Source organism: Gracilinanus agilis, chromosome 4 (genome assembly GCF_016433145.1).
Source record: "Gracilinanus agilis isolate LMUSP501 chromosome 4, AgileGrace, whole genome shotgun sequence".
NCBI classification, from domain to species: Eukaryota; Metazoa; Chordata; class Mammalia; order Didelphimorphia; family Didelphidae; genus Gracilinanus; species Gracilinanus agilis.
Genome location: NC_058133.1, coordinates 447,243,277 through 447,266,054, shown reverse-complemented (window position 1 = coordinate 447,266,054; position 22,778 = coordinate 447,243,277). Strand labels below are relative to the sequence as shown.

Below are 22,778 nucleotides of genomic sequence, written 5' to 3'. Positions count from 1 at the left end.
ATGAAGCATGCCATGGATGAAGAGGGAGGGCAACAAAATGCAGCTTTAAAACACCGAGAGGTAGAAAGTCAGTCAACTGCGTTATCAGAAACAGGTGTCAGCCTGCTTTCCAATTGGGAAATATGACAAATATTTAGGTAACTCAATATGTTATTTGTATAATTCAATATATTTCTATTTGTGGTATGAAAAACCCCCATTTTTTTCTTGGATTTACCTCCTAATGCATGGTAACCAAGGAGATAATAATTTCCATCTTGAATGTAAAGTATCCCATGATTATGAACTACAACTCAACATAATTAGGTTGAGAGAGACACTTAAAAAAGTTTTACAAAGACTAAAATCTCTTTATTCTTTTAACAGATAATTGTATGGTTAAAAAATCCATAAGCATTTTATTTTGAATTAAATACTCAAAACCAGATTAATCTTTATGGAACCAATTTCTGTCATTTATACATTCAGATTTGCATTTAAATAAATTTCTGGGAGGTTCACGCCGGAAACTAGCAGAAGACAGAGCAAATTGATTGGTGATGGACGTGTTTGTGTTCTGACTAGACAGAGGGTGGACGTGTGTTTGAAAATTATGCTCTTGAGTATGTTAGTATATGCTGAGCATTTAATAAAATATTAAATAGTCGTAATAATTTAATTTTACCTCTACCCAGGTGGCATACAATTCTCATAGGACCTTCAAATATTATAGAGGAAAAAATATGAGAAATTAACTAGACATGTTATTACGTAGGGATTAGGGAAGTATTTTCCTCGTTTTAAATTAGTTTTGGAGTAACAAATTTCATAGTGAACAAATATCTATAATTATGTAGTGAAGTAGCAAAGCATAGTAAATGGCAAATAAAGGCAGTATGAGCGTTGACTCTTAGTTGGGAAATGACTGGCCTGGTGCCCTGTAACCCCTAACATTTACGCCTAACTTGTAAAATGGTCAGTGGCAAAGAATGGTGATTCTGATCTCTTATTTCATATTCAACTCTGTTAACTGTTTAGTTCTATTATGAAGAACAGAGCTCAATTATTTAATGACAAACAAATACAAGCCTATCCCTAGGATGGTATGGGGCCATCAACCAGTTGATCTTAAGGGGTCCAGATGGAAACTTTTATGATGTAACCAACTATTCATGATGGAATAGGGTAGATGAAGAAAATATCCAGGTATAGAACTTCTTTTGGGAGAGGGCAAAGTTAACACCAGAGGGTTTCCCTGGGTAACCACATGTATGATTACAGTACAGAGACACATGGTCAAGACAGATCTAATATGAATAACTTCTGAGCTAATGACTATTGGGAAGCTTAGTCCCTTTGCTTGGCTATCTTGCCATCCACCAGAATACAAAGGAATTGGTTACCTCTCATTTGATTCGGTTGTATCAGTTAAGCATAGCTGGAGCCCTTTTTCAAATAGTCCAATGATTTGTATTTCAAAAGATCAGATATAAAATCAGACAATTACAGTGACCCCCTCCCTGCTAAAAAAAGATGAGTGATTTTGCAAATATAAAAACCAGATAAAATATATTTATTTCAAAAAGTCCATGATTCTAGAATTCCCTGCTTCTCTCCATGGACCAGAGTAATCCATATTCTCACCTACTACAAGATTGTACTTGTACTGGATGACTTCATCCTTTTATGGGGTTATTAAAACATGCCTGAGGTATTATTGATAGGCATGGGAAAGGAAAAAAAGATAAAAAAAACATGGAAAAAGCAGGAAAGAGGAGAAGGAAAAGGAGAAGAGGAGAAGGAGGTGAAAAAGGAAAGAGAGAGAGAGAGAAAGAGAGAGAGATATGTTCTGGAGATCCTTAGAAACTATTTTTCTAAAAACCTGTTTTTAACCTTGAGAATCTCAGCTAGATGGTTGACCGTTCTATTTTTTAGGAGATCCAGTGTTCCTTCTTAGTTAATTGCCTTAAAATCTTTATGCAGGTATATACTTATAAGTCAGCTTTTATTCTATTTGTTAGAATCTTTTTAAAAGGTATTTTTAGATTAACTTTTGTTATTATTGTCCATATTTTTCATACTATGTTGGCCAGAAGGTTTATGCATTCAGTTCATTTTGCTAAATATGGAAAATAATCCCTGATTCTAAAAACAAATAGCAACAATAACAAAATAAATAGAATATACAGAATTTTTAAAAGGGTGGAATGAGCCTTTGGAGAATAGTGTTTTTAAAGATCCTGCTAAGAACAGAAATCTTCTAGGTGCCTTTGGACAGGGAAAAAAACAAAAACAATGACTAAAAACTTACCAACGAGAAAATGTTTAACATTTGATAAATCAATTAACAAAGTGTGGATGGTGAAAAAAATGAAAGCGATACACACACACACACACACACACACACACACACACACACACACATATATATATATATATATATAATCATAGACACGGAGCTAGCTATAAGGAAACTCAGGAGCCATCTAGTCCAACTTCCTCATTTTGTAGATGGGAAAACTGAGATCCAGGGAGGTTAAGTGAATTTCCTGCTGCCATAATAAGTTGTGCAGCTCCATGCTCCCAACTGTCTGCTTTCTGTCTCTAGTTACTAAAGAAGAAAGATAAAATGCTATTTATGACTTTAATAAACTCACTGGAGGCAGCTAGGTGGCATAGTGGATAATAGTGCTAGGTCTGGAGTTGGGAGGACCTTGGTTCAGATGTGGCCTCAGACACTTCTTAGCTCTGATACCCTGGGAAAGTCACTTAATCCTGTTTGCCTAGCTACTGCCTTTTTCTAAGACTAAATAAGAAAGACAGAAAGTTACTAAGACAGAAGGTAAGAGTTAAAAAAAATCACCAAAGGCTCAACAACCCAATACCTATCATATTATTGCTACATAACTGCTTGGATAGGTCAAGGAGGAACAGGAAGTCCATAGTTGGAATCTGATATTTTTCAAGGAATATACTTTACGTGAGTTTGCTGTTCATTTAAGGCATAATTCTGACCTGAAGCAGTGGCTTAGTTTATGAGATAGGGGCTATATTTTGATAGAAAATTGTAATAAATTCAACTTTGTAAAATAGCACAAATATTACTTAATCTCCCTAGGTTTTCACGTCAATGCTTTTGGATATCTTTTTGAAATAAAACTCTCCTGCTATCTTTTCAGGTCAAGGAGAAGAAAATGTTTCCCCATGCTCTTTGTGCTAAATTCCTTTTCCAAACTTTGAAATATTCCCATCTCACTATTTGCAGGAAGGATATTCCTTGAATTCTGAGTGATATGGCTGACTGGCTCACTATCACTGCTCACTTCGTGGCTTGCATTCCTTTGTAGTATCAATTCATATTTAAATCGAGCCCCTTATGAATCTTTATTTAATAGAGGTGTCTGTGGAAAGCCCTTTTCATCTTGGGCAAATGGAAGCTTTCTGAAAGCGAGACAAGGTAGCTGAAAGGTACTTTGGCATAGGTAAAAAAAAAATTCTTACTTGAGAACACTTAATCATAAGTAGATTATCCTTCTAAAAAGGAATACAGTGTATTTACATCATTCTCCTTGGCAGCTAACCTTTCACATTTTATGCCCATGACATTTATGTCAGGCACTCTCTGAGCTCCAATTAGAGCCAGAGGTCTTTGGATGTATTTCAAGAAGGGAAGTGTCTCGAGCAGGGAGAGGGTTTGATGCAGGGCAGTTTGTCAGGGGAAGGTCATAAGGAACAAAAATACAGCTGGGGCACTCATAGGAACCATGGGCAGAAGCAGCAAACAGCTGTAACTATGAGTCTTTGGAGTTTTCCAGGTCATTGGATGAACCCATTGAGATGCTTTCTCTTATTTGACTGATGAATAAATGCAAGGGTCATTTTAAAGCCCAATTTCAAAGCCAACCTTTAGAACTGAATTGAATAGGCAATGGGATCACAGAAAGCAGGTTTGTATCTGTGCACACATTAAATGAATGTAATAGAAGTGACTCAGTTGTCACCTGACCTATGCTTTTCCTGATTCCCTGAGTTATTGGGGAAGGAAGGGAATAAGCATTTATTACATGCCTACTATGTGCCAAGCTCTTTATCAATATTGTATCTTTTTATAATTGTTATTATCTTAATTATTGATACTTTATTTTGTTGTTTAGTTGTTTGAATCTTGTGTGACTCTTTGTGATCTCATCTGGGGTTTTCTTGGCAAAGATACTGGAGCAATTTGCCATTTCCTTCTCCAATTCATCTAACAGATAAAGGAAATGAGGGAAATACAGTTATGTGTCTTGCCCAGGGTCACACAACTAGTAAGTATCTGAGGTCAAATTTGAACTCAAGAAGACAAATTTTTCTGTCTTCAGGCTTGGCCTTCTATCTACTGTGCCACCTAGCTATTCCATTAGTACTTCTGGCCACCATAAATGACCTTTTATTCATGTCCTGCATATTTTGTGCTTTTTAAAATCTACAAACATGTTGGTTTCTTTTTCCTCATAAGAATGTAAGTTCCTTGGGGGCAGATTGTTTTCTTTTCTTTTTTTACATATGGGTACGTAGCAGAGAATATACATTGGTTGATTTATTTACTTAATCTGCTAGTTTAATTGGCATCTGTGAACCTCATACAAAACACTGGATTAGGTAATTTGGGTCTATATCTTGAATTTTTGTATATCTAGCATAGTACATGGCACATAGTTGTTTAATAAATACTTGTTGAATGAATTACCAATATTTGTGAATCTGAGAGTACATCTGGGAGATTATAAACACTGTTAAAAGACATTGATTCAGAGGGTGTTTTCAGTAAAATTTTCCATTTAGGGATTTTTATATTTAATATGTTAATCAAAGTATCTAACAAAATAATAATATCCCAGGGACAAGAATTGAACTCTGGGAACCATGGAAACCCACTCTCTGAAGTAGTGTGTCCTTGAAAGAGAGGAGAGGATGAGTAAACAGAATGGCTTTTTAAAAAAAGGTTATGTGTGAGTCAGGAGTCCCTGTTAATACATTTACCATGCTGAAATTTCATGCGAATGCTTGCAAGAAGTGACGCAAATAAAAATGGAACCGTGTCATAGTTTGGAACACAGATACCTCAATAAAGGGCAGTGCTTAAGGCAGCTACTTTCATAAAAGCTTTCTCTATGAGTTTATAGCACATCCATATTCTTAGACCTTTTATGTGTCATAGATAAGTGATAGCTCTTTTATTTAATTTAGATTAGCTATTATGCTTTGAGATTTGCTCATTTGACAGAAATCTGAATTAACTTGTAGGGTTAACTCATTAGTCCTCACATTCCTATGTCCTATAATCATAGGCCTTTAGGGCTAGAAGTGACCTCTATCTAATATACTCCCTTACTTCCCACAGTTTATATAGTACTTATCGAATTCTAGATTAGCCTTTTAGTAGAAGAGTCCTGTTTTAATTTCAGAATATGTCTCCTCCCCTCATCCCAGTAAGGTAATTGCATACTGCTATTATCTTTGGATAAAAAAACAAAACAAAACATAATTGACCAAAGACTATTCTGGATTCAATGGCATTTAAAATGAATTTGTATTTTATTAATCACAGCACTAACTGCATTCATTTGAAAAATAGTAATATGAGAGATTAATTCAGTCTATAAGAGAATGGTTGGCTTATTATGCTGAATTACTTAATGAGATTCCTGATACAGTTTTTGTATATTTTGGAGATGGAAAATCTGGTTGCAGGTTAGAAAACTTGAAATCTATTTTCACATACTTTTTCCCCCTTGCAACAAGTGCATATGAATTTGTAGATCCCTTAAAATAATTTGCCACTTTCTGATCTAATGAGTCCATGACCTCTAGGTTGGTAAGCATTGTTCGAGATAGATTCATTTATTCTGTCATTAAATAAAACTCCTTCAAAACCTTTCAGTCACCCTACTTGAAACCCAAGGGTCATCTTTTATTCTTTACTCACGTAAGCTCCTCATATTCAACCAGTTCTCAGACCTATGAATTCTGCCTTTGTAACATCTCTTGTATATGCCCCCTTCTCTCATTTGACACTGCTGCTACCCTGATGTAGGGTCTCATCACCTCACATCTGGATTATTCTAATAGCTCATTGGTTGGCTTTCCTGCTTCAGGTCTTTCCTCCCTCTAGTTGATCTTTCACTCAGCTTTCAAATCGATCTTCCTAAAGCTCAGTTCTAAGTCATATCTTAGTCTATAAACTCCATTGACTCCCTATTATCTCCAGGATCAAATATAAAATCCTTTGTTTGAAGGCTTTGAAAGTTCTTTGTAAGTTGAACATTTCCTATTCAAAGTCTTACATTTTATTGCCCTCTACGTCCTCCAAAATCCAGCAATACTGCTGTCCTTCCTGTTCCTCAAAGAGGATAGATACTCTATCTTGGGGGCTATGTATTTTCACTGGCTGCACCCCATTTTAGTTGGTACCCCAGAATACTCTTCTTCCTCATCTCCATCTCTTGACATCCTCCCCAAGTAAGTCAAAGCATACCTTCTGAAAGAAGCCTTTCTTCTCCCCCTTAATGCTAGTGCTTTCCCTCTTATTTTAAAGTGATTACAAATCCCTCAATTTCTCATATATTATACATACATACATACATATACAAATATATGTATACAATTTATTGACTTGCTCATGGTCATGCTTCTAGTGTCAGAGGTGGAATTAGAACTCGGGTCTTCCTGAATCTAGGTACATATTGTGCCCATTAAAATAAAAATGACTTCAAGCATTGAAAAGTCAGGTGAGTGGAAATTTGACACTGCTACAGATTCTGAGGTAATATAAAAGGTGCTATTTTGAGATTTATCTCTTAGCTGAGCGACCTGGCAGAGTACAAATGTCACACTCAAGTAGGCACCTAAGTCAGGAGATCGTTGTGTTTGGGAGTTTCTATTGAAGATGGGGAGCAGTGTCTCTTTTCTTCATTTAGTCTATTGCTATTCAAAGGCTAAAAGAAATTATACTTCATTAAAGTTGTAATAAAAATCTTTTTTAAGCAGGGTGGATTGCTGCCTAGGAGAAACTTCATTCTTTAGTAGTTTTAGAAATATTATCTGAGAAGAATAAGTTCAATTATTAGGAAAAGCTGCTTTGGCAATGCGACTTCTACCCTACTGAGTAACACAAGAGCTGCTTAGAGGTCCTATGCAAAGGCATTTTTGATTGTTATGCTGCACGTTCCGTTCCCAGTACTGCGCTTAGCTGGAAAAATCTACTTATGGGGCCTTTGATGACCAGTCATTTTACCAATTCAAGTCCCCTCCGATATTGCAATAGCCTCCTAATCTCTCTCTCTGACTCAAATTTCTTCACTCTGAAATCCATTCTCTCTACCCAGCTGCCTAAAGGATTTTTCTAAAGCACATGTCTGATCATATTCTTCTGCTATTCAATAAACTCCAATGGTTCCCCATCACTTCTACTGTCAATACAAACCTCCATTTGACTGTCAAAGGTCTTTACTACCTAATGCCAAATGGCCTTTTCTGCCATATTATAAATCACTTTCTTTAATGCAATTTTCAGTCCGACCAAAATGGCCCTCTTGTTCCACATTCATGACATTTAGTTCATCTCCCATCCCTATGATTTTGCACAGGTTGTTCCCCTGTGTCTAGAACATATTTCCCTAACTCTAATTCTTGGAATCCCTAGCTTCCTGCAAATCTCAGCTCATGCCACCTTCAACATGGGATCTTTCCTATTTCTCAACTTTCCTTCCGTTAAGTCATTATCTCTTTCTCTATAAATATACATATACTTAAGTGTAAAAATCTATTTATCACATGGATGCTGTCTCTCTAGATATAACTTAAGCCTCTTTAGAAGAGGACTTCTCTTTTTTGTCTTTCTAGCTCTTGGATCTAATGTAATAACTGGCAGTGCTTAATAAATATCTGATTGGAGTTGACTTAACAAGCATTTATTTAAGTGCCTACTACATAGAAGGCACTGTGCTAGGCATTAAGGATCCAAGGCCCAAAACAAACAAAAAACAAACCCAGGTCTTTTCCTCAAGGAACTCAATCTGGTCAGGGCATATTTCAGGCATAAGGTATTGTAGGGATGGATTTCTAAATACTCTGCCTTGGTTAAAGTTTTGGAGATGGACAATTTCACCTTCCACTAAAAGGAAATGAAGAGGAGGAAAAGCAGTGAGCAAAATAACTGCAGGGAAGTCTTTGCTGAAAACCTAGCAAAATAGATGGGGAGGAACACTTCTGGTAATGGTTGTGACTTGGTCTCTAAGGGGTAGGGAAGCAGACAGTACTTCAAAGGTCTTCTACACAGGAAAACCCTGTTTGGCTCCAGAGAAGTTGCTGTTTACTCTGATGTGAACCCCACCCTTGGGGGCAAATAGGTGCTCTAAGCCATTAGCAATGAAATTTGAAACAAGCAAGTGCTGGAGTATTTAGGCAAATGCTGAAAGCAGTCTCAGGTCTGAGTAAAATGCACTAGGCTTATGCCCAGCCTTGTCCAAACCTGCTAATGTGGTTTAGTGAATTGCAGCAGCTTTGGGGGAAAAAAAGATGAATCCAGAGGAAGCCATTATGAAATGACAAGGAAGGTTTTAAGAGGAAGGCTGAGACTGTCTTTACTTTTGGGAGCAGGCTGAAGCATCCAATTTAGGCTCAATTCAATGATTTGGGCTCTGAAATGGAGTAGGATAGAAGAGAAATCCCTTGGTCAGAATGATCATGACAGTGAGTAGGGAATGTTTACAGTAGGGAGCCAGGTGGCCCATTGGCTAGAGTGCTGGACAAGGAGTCAGGATACCTGAGGTGGAAACCTGCTTCAGAGGCTGTGTGGAAAGCTTTTATCCCTTTTAGCCACAGTTTTCTCATCTGTAAAATTATATTACTAACACCTACAGGAGAGGATCATTGTGAGAATCAAATGGGATGACTGCAAAATGCTTTACAAACCTTAATGTGTTTTATAAATGCTAGCTATTATTATTATTATCATAATTAGTATTAATATTGAGTGGTTCAGCTGCCACAGAACTGCGGTTATTACTAATTTTCTTTGATCAAAACCAAAAATGGGTAGATATTGTTTGCTTTTATTCATATAGTAGAATGGATGTCTTAGGAACAGTTGAACTGGAAAACATTAAAACAATAGTAAGTTCTCTAGAAATTACAATTACAAATGCACTTTAAAAAGTTTGTAAAACTACATTTCTTTATTTTTAAAGAGAATAATTCAACCAATTTTAATGTTTATGTAATGTATTAATATGTAAATCTCTCTTTTGTCTCTTTTTGTATCCCTGATGCTTAGCATAGTGCTTGGCACATAGTAGACACTTAAATATTTATTGATTAATTGATTCTAGCTGGAGATAATTGTGAGTTCTCAAAGGCCATGGGAGTGGAACACAAGATTTGTTAGGTTCTTCCCAGTTGGAAAAGCTTTAACTGTTAATCTGGTGATTGCTTCTACCAGCTGTCTGAGGACCAGGCTAGCTGATTAGAGAGGTCTCTTGCCAGAAGATTGATCACCAAATAGTAATTTTTGTGAGGCCCCAGTTCACAAATATATGTCTCCTGAGGCATGGAATACTCACTATCTGCACCAATAGAACATCAGTGTAATCATGGCTTTTTAAAGGTTTCTGAAGAAAAACATTTTTATTCTAGATATGTAGTAATAATAATAATTAAAATTTACATAGCACTTTTAAGATTTGCAAAGTGCTTTATATATTATCTCATTTGATATTCAACAACAACTATGTAAGGTAGGTGCTACTGTTATCTCCATTTTACAGATGAGGAAACAGGCATAGAGAAGTTAAATGACTTCTCTATGATCACACAGGTAATATGAAAGGACTTGAACTTGGGTTTTACTGACTTATAAGGTCACTACTTTATCTACTACATACTGCCCAGCTTCTTGGGTAATTTAGCTGTTGTATATCTTAGAATCATGACATTTTCGAGTCAGAAGGGACATCGCTGAGCATCTAGCCCTCTCTGTTCCCTAAAAGGATCATCTTTTCAATCTACCAGACAAGTGGTCGGTTAGCCTTTGCTCAAAGACCTCAATGAAAGGAAATCACTGCCTCCTAAGGCACACTACCCCACTTTTGGACAGCTCTAATTGTTAGGAAGCTTTTCCTAACAATCAAGCCTAAATTTGCTTTTCTGTACCATTCTCCCACTGTTTCTGGTCCAGTTCTCTTCATTCAAATAGGATGAAGCTAATCTTTCTTCTAAATGACAATTTTTCACATAAGTGAAGATAGTTATTATCTTGTCTCCCTTGAGCTTTTTCTTCTCCAGGCTAAGCATTTCTAGTTCCTTCAAACTCACCTTCAAGTAGCATTCACTTAAGATTCTTCATGACCTTGTAGCCTTTGAGGAAACATAAAAAACCTCTGAGGATATCAAGAAATATTATTTTTCTTGTTTAAAAGTCTTTTCAGACCTTTCCCTAAGAAGATGGATTTAAAGGTGATAACTAAACTTAGGGCAAAGGGTACCTCTTATTTAGTTAGGATTGCTGACTTCCCCCAGAATGACTCTATGAAACACTGAGGGGCTGTGGCCTCTTTTCTGTTCAGAAAGGAGTAGGGTGCAGTATTGACCAAAAGGAGGAAGTCCCTTTGATTACTTCAGGTCAGTCACTTTCAGAGGAATGGTCAAAGAGAGAGGGGCAATTTTCAAAGAATTGTACTCCAGGAGTTTTCAGAAAGATTAAGTGACTATTATTACTCTAGTAGTTGAAATAGAATCAACCCCAAATCGTGTTTTATCATTTTGTGTTCTTTTTCCTTGTTCAAGATTTCTATAAATGTTAACTAAAATTGTCTCCTGTGAGAGTTATCTAAGGTTATGATCACACTATGTCAGTTTGTACATTTTTCTCTTTTAAGCTAGAAATGACTGGATTTAAAATAATGTTTAATTAATAAAAATTGTTTCTGTTAGATGTACTTAAAATGCAGAAGATAGTCTTTTTCTTTGATATCTTCCTTTGTATATTCACTTTTACATCTTTTATATAATCCTTACCAAAACTGGCATTAGGGAGGTGTAGCCTTGCAATCTCCCTCTCTGCTTTCAAGTTGTGAAGTTATAAGAGGTGAAGAAGCAGGATGGCAATAATACAAAGATTAACTCAGAACTTGAGTTTGGGAAGAAACATTTATGAGTAGATCCAGCCTCTATGCTGGCTCCTTTGCCACAAAGGGATTGGATGCTTCCCTCTGCTACTTCTTTTCCTTGAGATATGTGAGAGTGTGAGTCCTTTTCCCTCAACCTTCAGGTTTTTGAACATGTCACTTTTCAGAGACTATCCACTGAGATTTCACAGAGAGATTACAATCTGCATCCATGAAAGGAGAACTCATAGCAATGAAATCTATGATTTCAAGTTATTGCACACATTAGTCTCAGTTTCCTCAACTGTAAAATTAGGATAATGAGAGCACTTAACTCCCAGGGTTGTTGTGAGGTCAAGTGAAGTAATATTTTAAATTCAATCCAGTAAACATTTATTAAGCACTTAATATGTACAAGGAACTGTGCTAAGTGTTAGGGATGCAAAAAGGGACAAAAGAGAGTCCTTGCCTTCAGGAAGCTGTGTATGGTCCAAGGCACAGTTCCTTACACACAGTAGGAACTTATTGAGCTTGTTTCTTTTTTTTTCTATGAATATGCAGAGTCTACTAAAAAATATGCCATACCTTAATATGCTTTGCTCTAGGATCTTGATCTGGTGTTGGTCTTGTTGATTTTGCTTCTGCATTTCCTCTTGTTCTTTTCCACTGTTTATTCCATCGAGAAGCCATTTCTCCCTCAAGGCTTTTTTCTGATACCAGAGAAGAAAGACAAAGATTTGAGTTCTCAGATTAATCAGAAGTTTCCTTTATCAAATTAAAATTTCATAATAGTGCAGTGGAAAGAGTCTTAGTTTTGGAGTAAAAGTATCTGAATTCAAATCCAAGCTGACTCTGTTATATAATAATAATAGTTCAATTTCCATAACTACTAAGTGTCTGAAGTTGGATTTGAACAAAGGTCTTTCTGATTCCATGCCCAGTGGATAGACACATCCACACCCACACACTAGTCCCCCTATTAGACTTTAAATTCCTTGAGAGCAAGAAATGTTTTAACCCTTGAATCTGCAGTGCTTACCACAATGCCTGGCATATATAGAAGGACATTTGATAATTACTTGTTCAATTGATTAGCTAGTCTGGTCTTCAGACAACTAACATGCAGTGTCACTTTGCTATATTATGGCTTGGTATAGCTTATATTCCATTGGAAAAGCCTTTGAGAACTCTCAATCACTTCCATAGAGGGGTGAAGCTTTGGAATAATAGGTCATTGTAGGTCAGAATCTTTGGTGGAGTTATTGGATTTAGAACTGGAGGCAGCCCTTGAGTTCATTCCCTCTGGCTCTTAATCATATCTTTGTTCATATATATCTTGTCTCCCTGGCAAGACTGCAAGTTCTTCAGGGGGCAAGAATCTGACCTTATACCTCTTTTGTCTCCTCCACAATACCTACCATATCATGGAGCATACAACAAGTGACTAATAGATATCTATTAGATTAAATAGAGTAGAATGGTAGATAAAATTGTATATGAAAATTGGACCAAATGGTAGGTTGGGAGTTCAAGCTTCAAAACTTCTCATATCTTCTTGTCTTTTGTCCAATCAAATCAAATGTAACAGACAATTTATTAAGTACCTGTTTTACACATGACAAAGTGATATGTTGTGGGTTATCAAGCCAAAAAAATAATTTCAAATTTATAAACATATGTGCATATGTTTATAAATCTGAAGAAGAGAATATTAATAACTAGAGTTTCTCTAATTTGTAATTTGTAAATGAAAGAAGTAGATAAGCTCTAATGTGAAGGGCTAAGGCAACTTTGGACGCTCTTTAGTAGAATATGTAGGTTATTATAGTAGATCATGTGGTATAGTAGTAAGAGTGATTTCTCAACAGTCAGAGAACCTGAGTTCAAAGTCTACTTTTGATACTGTCTGCAAGGCCCCTAGGCAAGTCATTTAACTTTCCATAGTCTCAGTTTTTTCAACAGTAAAATGAGGAGGTTAGCTCAGAGCACCTCTCAGATTTCCTCCAATTCTAGATCTATGATTCCATGAAAATAATAATCATACTGATGCTAATATCTGGTTATATTTCAGTAAAATAAAGCCCATTGTATTCTGGTTTCTGGGAATACAGAAATGAAAAAAAAGCCATAGTCTCTAACCCTTAGGATCTTACAATTGTCTAAAGTGGGGGATATATATATATATATATATATATATATACCTGGATTAGTGAAATAAAAGGTGTAGAGCATGATAGAGTAAAGAAGAGATCTAAGACAGAGGGCTCTAGGAATATTTGAGAATTAAGATAATGATTTTGACTAGTGGGGGAGGGAGTGGTAGGTGGGGAACTTTGATTAGAGAAAGCTTTATCAAGAATTTAAACTGAATCTTGAAGACAGAGAAGGCTTTTGAAAAGTAGAATTGAACAATCTATATATTTATGGATGCATTTTTCATCTTCTCTCATTAGAATATATTTCCCAAGAGTAGGAATTGTTACATCCATTGTATTTGCATCACCTGTGCTAACTCTAGTGTGTGGCACATAATAAATGCTTATTGATTTATGAGGAGGGTGGACATTCCAGGCATGAGTGATAGGCAGGGTAAATGAACTGAGATGGGAGATGTTGAATGTGGAGAATAGCTTGTAGTTCAGTTTAACCAAAACAGAGTTCCTGAAGCATGAAATAAGTCTGGAAAGGTAGGTCAGAGCCAAATTGTTAAGGGTATCAAGTGCCAAGCAGAACAATTTGTATTTTGCCTATAGAGAAATAGCTCCTAAACATTTCTGGGCAGAAGAGTGACCTGGATTGATTAGGAAGATTATTTTGACAAAAATCTAGTTCATGATACTTCTATAGAAAAGTGGTTTTGTTTGGCAGTTTTACCTATCTAGATAATTAATGACTAAAATTGTGACAACAAGGAAGTAGAAACTTTTTCTTTTTTTCTCCAGAATTTTTCTTTCACAGGAAATACAGGTGAAGGATATATGATTTCACAGGGAACTGCCTGTTGAGGAAACTTCTTCTACCACTGGCAAGTTAGCAAATTAGCTGCAAATTATTGTCAAAGAGATTTGTCTAGGGAACTAAGAGGTTAAATAATTTGAGCAGGTTTACACAGCCAGTATGTTTTAGAGGCAGAATTTGCATCCAGGTCTTCTTGGCTTCTAGGTCAGCTCACTGTCCAGTATGCCTGCCTCTCATATGCAAAGATTAAGAATAGAAGCAAGTAGTAAGAGCTCTATTTTTTTAAATAAAAAAGATGCAAGGAATAACATTTATGAAAACTTGCATTTAGGTCTTTACATCAAACCTAATTAGGGTGGTTAGTATTTCATAGTTACCAAAGAGAGAGCTATTTGGGCCAGATGGTAACCAAGAAAAAATAGCATTTTATGTTTTGTAAAGCATTCTATACATATTATCATGTTTGATTTTGACAACAACCGTATGAAGTAGGATGTAAGAATATTAATATGGATCTTTGAGATCAGGAAGCTTAGGTTCACAGACATTTAATGTTTTGTACATAATGACTAAGTGATGGAGCCAGACAGGTTAATTATTTCTTCTTGGACACCACAGTATTTTGAACTTTAACTAAAAAAAAAATTTCCTCCCTTTTGGTCCAGACCTGTGACTTCCTTTGTGTGGAGAATTCCCAGCATGGAAACTCCCTCCATTGATGCAGCTCATTAGTAAAATAAAATCTTATTCCTGCCTGGGGACCGGATGTTCAATGACATTCTCATTGTCACATAGCTAATGTATATCAGAATCAGGGCTTTAAGCTAGTCTTCCTGACTCCAAGGCCAGTCCTTTATCCACGATGGCACTACTTAACATTTTGGAAATGGGGCCACCTTGCTTGTGTCAACACAGGGAATGAATGTGCAGCCCCACACACCAGTGTCCTGACATAATAATGAAGCCATTTGTACTACAGCTGACTTGTGGACAGATAGAAGATTATTGTCCCCAGGGTTATCTCAATCCTCTATTATAACTGCTTTGCTATTTGCAAGAATGTTTTCCACAGGCCTGGTAAATGTGTACTTGTGAAGGCCAAAATTGAGCTCTCGGGGTCTATGAGAGATTGTGAATAAATAAATATTCCAATAATTGAAGGACTCTCCTTGTTGACCTGTTAATTTTCACTTGATGAGACATATAAGTATGTAATACTGTGAAATGAGAGTAGATGATGTTGTCAAAATAAATTATAGTCCTCCCAAATAACTTATAAGGGCAATTTCAGCCAATTATATCCATATAACTATCACTAAGACTCAGGCGGTGAGTTGACTCTGTTTGGTGATGCTGACTCACAAGAGAGAAGTGAGCAAACTTTCTGTGGAGGAAAAAAAAATCTCCTGAGCTTTATAAATGTAAAATAAATCCACTTGTAACGCAAAGTCAAATTAATATTTCACTATACTGTCTGGGGACAGTGCTGCTATTCAAACTCATTTCCCCCAACTTAGAAATGTAATGTTCATGGGGCAGCTGGGTAGCTCAGTGGATTGAGGTCTAAGGTTCAAATCTGGCCTCAGACACTTCCCAGCTGTGTGACCCTGGGCAAGTCACTTGACCTCCATTGCCTACCCTTACCACTCTTCTACCTAGGAGCCAATACACAGAAGTTAAGGTTTTTAAAAAAATAAAAAAACGAAATATAATGTCCTTTACTAAACAATGATAACATCTGGAGATTCCCCTCTTCTATTAACTTGTATTTACATTGTATATATTTTACAAATGTGTCTGTGCCTATAAATATATCCCACCAACAGAATGTAACTTGTTTGAGTTTACTATTGTCTTTGAATTCTCGGCATCTTAAAATTGTATCTGGTGCACATAAGGTATTTAAGGAAATATTGATTGATTGACATGGATTTTAACTGTGAATCTGCCATTTATCATCTATGTTACTCTGGGCAAGTAACGTAACCTTTCTGGGCCTCAGTTTCCTTATCTGTAAGATGAAGAAGATGGACAAGATGGCATCTAAGTTCCTGTTCTGTTCTAAATCTATGATCCTATGAACCTACAATCTGGTGACCTGATAAAAATACCACAAGGGTTGTTCTTGCTTTATGTTTATCCAATTAGATAATAATGACTCATATTTACATAGAATACTTAAAGTTTGTAAACTGCTTTCATAAATTTTCTCATTTAATCCTAAGGAGATCATGATGATAGTTTGGGTTAGGTAGCAAACAACAATAATCATTTATTTTTACAGAATGCCTGACAGTTTGCAAAAAAAAATTAATATACATTTCATGGAATCAAAATAATTTCCTTTTGCTTTCATATTGCTTATAGATCAGCATATAAAATGGGTTAACTTGGAATAACTTAAAATGACTATATTTTTTCAAGACATTCACTGTGTTGCTGGAAAGTTTGGAACAACATACAAAATTAAAATAAATGTTAAAAACTTTTTTAAGTAAAAGATGCTTTAAAAAATGTAACTGAACCACTTAAGTAATTCATTTAAAGTTGTAGTAATAATAGAGTTCAGGTATTAGATGTTCTTTAGCATGATGAATTGAAAGGACTTTAAGAAAGCACTGTCAATCTTTTAATTTTTTTAAAATTTAGAATATTTTTCCATGGTTACATGATTCATGATAGCACTAACAGTCTTGATTTAGTATATGTATAATGATCATATTACCATATTAAGATGAGATTTATATAAGTCTCTTATCACAGTTCAGTGCAGTTAACCTGTCTGGAAGATCCATTTTCTCTATGCCATATGTATAAATTATCTGGTATCTGGGGACCAAAAAATATCAATCAATAAGTCTATGGACAATTTCATGTGCTCTACTTCTCTGTTCCAAAACTCTTTTGTGATGTGATTTTTGTTTTGCTTTTGGATGGGGAGGACAACTTTTTAGGCTGGTGTTTGTGTTGCTTCAGCCTACTGAAATGTGTGGTAACCTGCAGAGGCAGTAAAGGCAAGAGTTGGTGGACTAAGAGAAAGTAGGAGAGTTGAAAGACTAGATGACAAGAAGATCTGGAAATGTGAATGAGACCATTATAGTCTTTATGAGTTGGCAAGTGTTGTGGTGGAAATGAAAACTCATTTTCCTGAGTTCAAATCTGGCCTCAGAAACATACTATCTATGTGACCCTGAGCAAGTTACTTCACTCTGTTTGGCTCAATTCCTCATTCGAGGATGAGCTGGAGGAGGAAATGGCAATCCATTCCATTATCTTTGCTGAGAAAATCCTAAATGGGGTCACAAAGAGTCAAACACAACCTAAATGACTAAATAATAACAACTAATATTGACTAGAAGGATATGAAGCATTCAATTAGTAAGAAGAGGTACAAGCAAGAACTCTGACTGTTCTTCTGCCTTTCTCTTACACAGTGGCAATAATACAGATCATAGAATCTTAGACTAGAAAGAGAACTTAGAGATGGAGCAGTCCTTATGGATACCCTACCTCATCCCAACCTACTCATAACAATTTATAGATAAAGAAATTGAGATCCTGGAATGCTAAGGGATTTGCCCAAAGTCATATGGGTAGAAGTAGATTTGAGATCAGAATCCAGATTTCTGATGTCTCATCTGACATTTTTTCCATTTCACCACAGGATGAGGCCTTGGTTCCCTGAGATAGAAATCTTTCCCTCCCACATGTAAAGCTTCCACTGATGTCATTGTGCTACAGATGTTATCTGTATATTAGGAAATACATTATTCCAGGGGAATTGGGCCTTGGCAACAAAAAACGCCAAGTGCCAGACATACTAACTACTGGGAAATGGGGAGGGGATAACTTTATATGATTTAATGGGTTGCAAACACCAATTATTCTTGATTATTTGTGGAAGGAATTTCCACTTCAGCACAGATTAGACTAGATGACTTCATAAGTCCCTTCTGATTTAATTAAATTCATAGATTTAAAGCTGGATAGGAACTTAGAAATCCTGAAGTCCAACCTTCTGACTTTACAAAGGAGGAAAATGAAACCCAGAGAGATAAGGTGACTTGACCAAGGTTGCACAGGAAGGAAGGAAGGAAGTGGTAGACTGGGAATCACAGATCAATAAATTAAATCACAGTACTTTGCTTATAGTAACTATAGAGTTAATTTAATTAATTTAAGTAATGTTCATTCAAACCTAGATCTTCTGCTCTAAATCGTGTTCTACCCACTGTATCATCCTATTTCTCTCTAACTTTGACAAATACATGTTAATTGCCTAGTATGTACATACAAAGACAAAAAGGAAACAGTTTCTATCTTCAAGTATCATACATTATATTGAGGAGTTACAACATATGCAAAAATAAATAAACACAAAATATAAATAAAGCAACTTCATGAGGGAGAGTCCATTGACATGTGGCGGGGGCTGATCAAAGATCTTATGTATAGGACATGGCACCTCAGCTCTGTTTTAAAGGAAGTTTGGGATTCTATCACCAGCTCATATTCTGATTAGACATTATAAATAGAAACCAGATAAAGGATCTTTAAGGAAAAAAAGATTGAGAAATGTTAAGATGCCTCCTGAAAACTGCTAAATGATCTCAATATTTCACCTCAAGAATCACTGATCTGATTCAAGTTGATTCAACAAACATAAAATGCACCTAACTTTGAAATTCAGGTTTGAATTTTACTTAGTAGGCAATAGGGAATCAATTAAGACTTTTGGGCAGTGGAGTGACAGGACTAGATCTGGGCACAAAGAATATGAGCAGTGGTGGAAACGATAAATTGGAAGAGAGAGAAGTAGAGGCAGGAAGATTGTTAGGAGTATAACTGACCATGTAAGTGGTAATGAAGGTCGATGTTAGAGTGGTGGTAGTGGGAGCAAAGCAGAGGGCTTAGTTAACATCTCTATGTATATGACTCTCATATTTATATGTCTAGCCTTAGTATTTCTTTTGAGCTTCAGTCTAACATCACCAGCTTCCTTTTGGATATCTTGAATTGAATGGCTTATAAGTATCTAAATCCAACATGTCCCAAACTGGAGTCATCATCTTTTCCTCCAATTCTTTCCCTTTCTCAATTTCTATCTTTACATACCTTTCACAAACATCCCCTTCTCTCCACTTACATAACTATCACTCTCATTTAGGCTCTTATTGCCTCTTGCCTGGACTATTGCAATAGCCTTCTAATTAGTCTTTTGGCTTCTTTCCCCATTCTGATCCTTCCCCCAACTCAATGAGCCACAGTGGCTCTCTATCACTTCTGGGATCAAATATAAAATGTCCTGTTTGGCATATAGAGCTTTTAAAAATCTGGATTCTTACTTCCTGTCCATTCTTCTTAAACTCTCCACTCCTCCATATATTCTACAATAGGGGGACTTTGTGCTGGCTGTCCCCCATACTTGGGATGTTCTGGCCCCGTACCTCTGCCTCTTACTCTCCTTGACTCTTTTAAAATATAGGTCATGCCCTATCTTCTTCAGGAGTCTCACCTAGTTGCCTAGCTGCTAATGATTTCCCTTTTCAAATTACTTTTTATCTACTCTGTATACATTTTGTTTGTACCTAGTTACTTACATGTTGTCTTCCCAATAAGATTGTACCTCCATAAAAGCAGGACTGAGTTTTTTTTTAACTTACTTTATATCCCCATCTTTTAGAACAATGCCTGGTATCTGATAAATAAGTGTGAGTTTAATGACTGACAGATGTGAGAAATATAAAACAGGTTTATTTGTCCACTTCTTCCATCCGGGTACATATTCCTTCTTCCTTATTTTTCACCCAGAGGACCCATTGTTTTTACAACCTAGAGCCTGTACTACTGTCTTCCTCCTGTGACACAATGCCCAGGCTAGTCCAAGACTTTAAGAGATTAAGATGAATATTAATCACTCTATTGCAGTTAATGGCCCACAATTCGGTATATAAGGCACTTGGTCATTCATTCATCTAGAATATAACAAGATCATCCATATTTCACAAAAAGAACTTGTACTTTCAATTAGACTTTTCAAAGGAAATATTCCTTGTTAGACTATATATACTTCTTTTTGCTTTGAAAAATATAACGTGTATATGTGCAACTTTCTCTTTCCCTTCAGGGTATAAGTTGAAGAAAAAGACTGCAAATGAGGAAAGGAAAAGGGAGAGGGAGTAGAGAGAGAGAGAGATTGAGAGAGAGACAGACAGAGAGACAGACAGAGAGAGAGAGAGAGAGAGAGAGAGAGAGAGAGAGAGAGAGAGAGAGAGAGAGAGAAGGGAGTGGGAGGGAGGGAAAGGGAGGGAGGTGGGGTGTGTGTGTGTGTTTGTGTGTAAGGGGGCTAAAAAGGAGAGGATCAAGGCATGGAGGCATCCTTTGTGATTTCTCCTTTGTTTCTTAGCAGCAAAAATTCCTCAGAAAACCTTTAAAGAACTATGTAGGAAGGAGAGAAACCCTAGGCAGAATCAGTAGCAGGTAGAAATGGAAACAAGCAGACTGTGGAACAAAAGAAGGTGGTGGTGAATAGCAAGTCTTCTATAGTTTCTTCTTGGGGAATTTTTGTTAGCAGCAACTGTACCTGACCCAAGACAGACCAACTCCATATCTCACCCTGGTTTTGTTGGAGCCTCTGGCAGAGATCAGTGATGACACTTGCATCTTTGGTCTGGAGTCAAGTAAGGGAAGATCCCTGTTCCCACTTTCTGACAGGTAGGGTAAAGAAGCTTCTGGCATTCCAAGTTGGAACTCTGAAGACATTTTCCCATGGAAGTGTCATTACACATGGTAATTAAGTTCTATTATTGGTGGTTAGTATTAGTGTAGAATTCTGTTTCAGGGTTAGAGTTTAAAAGGTTTCTGTGAGCTGACTAGGAAAAGAAGTACCATGGAGAACAGTGTTTTTATAGGAAAATTCTGAATTCCAAACAATTGCTTCACAGACACACTTTTGGAACAGAACTCAAGAATATGTTTGTTGCTGCCTTTGGCATTAGGATGCCCATTTGCCTAATGACGGTACATGAGGACATTGAAAACATTCCAAAGTCACCAATTTATTCCTAGGCAGGGATCCAATCCCTGAGAGAATGCAGTAGTGCTACTGAAATAATGGGATCTTTGGAATAGGAAGGATTGAATGGGCCTGCCTGCCTACACGGTATAGTTTAAGCTCTATTCATATCACACTAGGACAGAATTTCAGAGTTGGGAAGGACCTCAGAAAACATGTAGTCTAACTACATCTTAAAAAGAGTTTACTTCATCTCATCTCCACTAAGTGATCTTCCATTGTCAGTCTGAAGACTTCCAGTGATGGGGAAGCCACTTCCTACTGACATTGCCCAGACCTCTTTTAAAGACCTCTAGTTGTTAGGATGTTTTTTCCTACATCAATCTCAAATTTGCCTCTTTTTATAAATTGCTACTCTTGTGGAACCACGCAAAACAAATTTAATCCTTCTATGTATTAGCGTTCATATTGATGTAGTGATCCCATGACCTGTTGATATTTCAGCTGTTTGCCTAAAGCACATACTTCTTTTTCTGGATGTTTCCTGGTCCTTCTCCATACTCATCTAGGTTTAATTCAACATCCATGAGTAAGACATATTAATTATCCTTGGAAGTACTTTATTTGTAGAATATAGAGTATCTGCTTAAAAGGGGTCAATGGAAAGCAACAGATCAGGAGGAAAGAAGACCCAATCGACTTGCTTTTTTAGTGGGGGGCTATTTCGCCCATCAATGATATGGATTCAACAGACCATGCCAAACTCAACCGAAATTTAAAAACATGCTTCCTTTATGCCACAAAACTGGCTTATGACTTTATTTTGTGGCTCCATTAAGTTAATTGATAGAAGTCTTGCCAGATAAATACAGTCTCCTGCTTGAGGCTGTTCACAAGGAGCTATTGTTTGTCATTTGGTTGCATCCTGTTACCAAGCTACATAATGAAATGTTGAAACTAGTGTGCTCCAATTATTAAGGGAACACACCCAGTGGAAGATGTAGAGTCTGATTTTTGAACTGGAGTTTATTTCTGTCTATGATCTCATGTTTGATCAAAACAGAATAACCCTCAAAAAACTCAAACCATGCTCAGACAACAGCATACTAAGTTTTGAAATACACCCATTCTTAAATAGGATAAATGCTTGCCTGTTCCACACCTCTGGGCTCTCATTGATTTCAGAAGGAACTTCTTGCCACAATCAGATCCTTATGGGGTTTGGCCAAGACTATGTCAAGGGTGAAATCCTTGAGGCCAGATTCTCAAGGTTCCTCAACAAATTTCAAGAAATTCAGAAATAATAGAAGAGAACATATTCTTAGTTCAACTCCTGGTATCTAGAAGACATTAACCTCATATGTAAATATTTCTAGTAGACAGACATTCCTTATGTTTATGAGAGAGTTAATAGAGCAACATGGGTTTTTTCCTTCTCTCAAAGGAGATTTTATATTGAATTGTTAGTACCATTAGAAAAGACAAATACAATCTCATTGAAATGAAATTAGAGTCCAAATTACCTTCAAATGCTGGTGCTTTAGCTTTTCTTCTTCTACTTTCAGACGCTTTTGTGAGATTTCTTCTTGCAATTTCCTTTTGTCCTGCAATGGAAAAAGTCCATAATTTATTTTTACAGTTAACTTAAATATCTCACCCTGTCATAAGAATTGATAGACAAA

At 36.4% G+C, this 22,778-nt stretch overlaps 1 protein-coding gene across 1 annotated transcript in view; it reads right to left on the bottom strand.

The window, feature by feature from the left end:
* PALMD (palmdelphin) overlaps positions 1 to 22,778 on the bottom strand; it is a 58,892-nt gene that overhangs the window by 16,306 nt on the left and 19,808 nt on the right. Inside the window, exons 2-3 of the mRNA XM_044672123.1 lie at positions 22,620 to 22,700; positions 11,709 to 11,833 (exon numbers count right to left, since the gene is read on the bottom strand). Coding sequence (XP_044528058.1) covers positions 11,709 to 11,833; positions 22,620 to 22,700 — 206 coding nt within the window. The remainder of the gene's footprint in view (positions 1 to 11,708; positions 11,834 to 22,619; positions 22,701 to 22,778) is intronic.